General features: G+C 39.3%; 1 protein-coding gene across 4 annotated transcripts; it reads right to left on the reverse strand.

The window, feature by feature from the left end:
- Positions 1–63: 63 nt before the first annotated feature.
- Positions 64–1,032, reverse strand: LOC107579763 (transmembrane protein 14C-like). 4 transcript variants are annotated; one of them, XM_016265559.1, is made up of 4 exons: positions 906–1,032; positions 706–782; positions 264–365; positions 64–178 (listed from the first exon to the last, which is right to left on the reverse strand). In XM_016265559.1, the coding sequence occupies exons 2-4, from the start codon at positions 779–781 to the stop codon at positions 87–89; spliced, it is 270 nt and encodes an 89-aa protein (XP_016121045.1). In that variant the 5' UTR covers position 782; positions 906–1,032; the 3' UTR covers positions 64–86. The 4 variants fall into 4 exon arrangements, with proteins under 4 accessions (XP_016121045.1, XP_016121041.1, XP_016121043.1 ...); XM_016265555.1 differs by having other exon boundaries at positions 706–787; XM_016265557.1 differs by having other exon boundaries at positions 706–787; positions 900–1,032.
- Between the last annotated feature and the right edge of the window lie 6 nt (positions 1,033–1,038).

Below are 1,038 nucleotides of genomic sequence, written 5' to 3' on the forward strand. Positions count from 1 at the left end.
GAAAGGAAAAATTGAAATCGCATCATATGACCCCTTTAACACAAGCATTTATATATTTTACAACTGTGATTGTCCAAGCTACAGTTTTACCTCAGTCCTGCCATGATTCCTGCAGGCATTAATTTCCCAGATTTCCTGAACCTCATTCCCATCACAACAGCCAGAACACCGGCGGCGACTAGAGTCATGAAAAAGTAAGTTTGAAGCTAATATATGCTGTATTTCTAAAGGGTGGACATTAGTGATTTTATTTGTATACTTACTCAGAGAGGTCCAGTAATCGTGCGGATCATTTGTTATTTTATATGCTCCATATGCAGACACACTTCCAAAGAAGAGTCCGGCAATTAACGACACCACACTTCCTGCAGAAGTCAGGGATTATATTAAATATCTCCACCAATCCCTTACAGTAAAGCACAGCGATGTTATGGGATGAATATAGAGTGCAGACATAGTACATCAGTTATATTGCCATGGTAGCATGTTCAAAAATATAGTAATAGCATAGTACTTTTTTGTTAGCTATACAATACAAATGTGAAAGGTGCATGCTTAAATCTCTATTAGAACCATGAAAAGTCGACAAAAAACTTACATTTGGATTTACAAACCTATTAGAAATTAGATTTTTTTTAAATTGATCAATACATATAATTTTCTATCATCTGCACACGTTCCTTTTACACCACAGTGAAGAAATACCTTTTCTTTTATAGCCCATGAAGCCTCCCAGAGCAAGAGCTGCAGCATAGGCGAAGCCCCACCAGTCCACTGCCATTCTGTGCTAGAAACCATTCAACAGTGAGGGCGTATTATAACATATACACGCTACAGTGCATACACAAGAACACATTATTACACATTACAACAAACCGAACACACACATTCAGCAATGCCTTTACCAAATATCGCGAGTGAACCGCGGGTATTTATAGTGAAATCGCTGGAAAGAGCGGACAGAAGTCGTGCATGAGCTGGACTGATACGCAGCAGCAGTCTGGTCTGGTCAGGTCTGGTCTGATCTGATCTGATCTG

Source organism: Sinocyclocheilus grahami, unplaced genomic scaffold (genome assembly GCF_001515645.1).
Source record: "Sinocyclocheilus grahami isolate Dianchi unplaced genomic scaffold, SAMN03320097.WGS_v1.1 scaffold20022.1, whole genome shotgun sequence".
NCBI classification, from domain to species: Eukaryota; Metazoa; Chordata; class Actinopteri; order Cypriniformes; family Cyprinidae; genus Sinocyclocheilus; species Sinocyclocheilus grahami.

Excerpts from the sequence above, each read along its gene's own strand:
- LOC107579763 (XM_016265559.1), bottom strand. The coding sequence starts at position 781 with ATGGCAGTGGACTGGTGGGGCTTCGCCTATGCTGCAGCTCTTGCTCTG. Across the intron at positions 366-705 it reads CATGGGCTATAAAAGAAAAG|GAAGTGTGGTGTCGTTAATT; the intron begins GTATTTCTTCAC and ends TGACTTCTGCAG. Across the intron at positions 179-263 it reads CGATTACTGGACCTCTCTGA|TCGCCGCCGGTGTTCTGGCT; the intron begins GTAAGTATACAA and ends TCATGACTCTAG.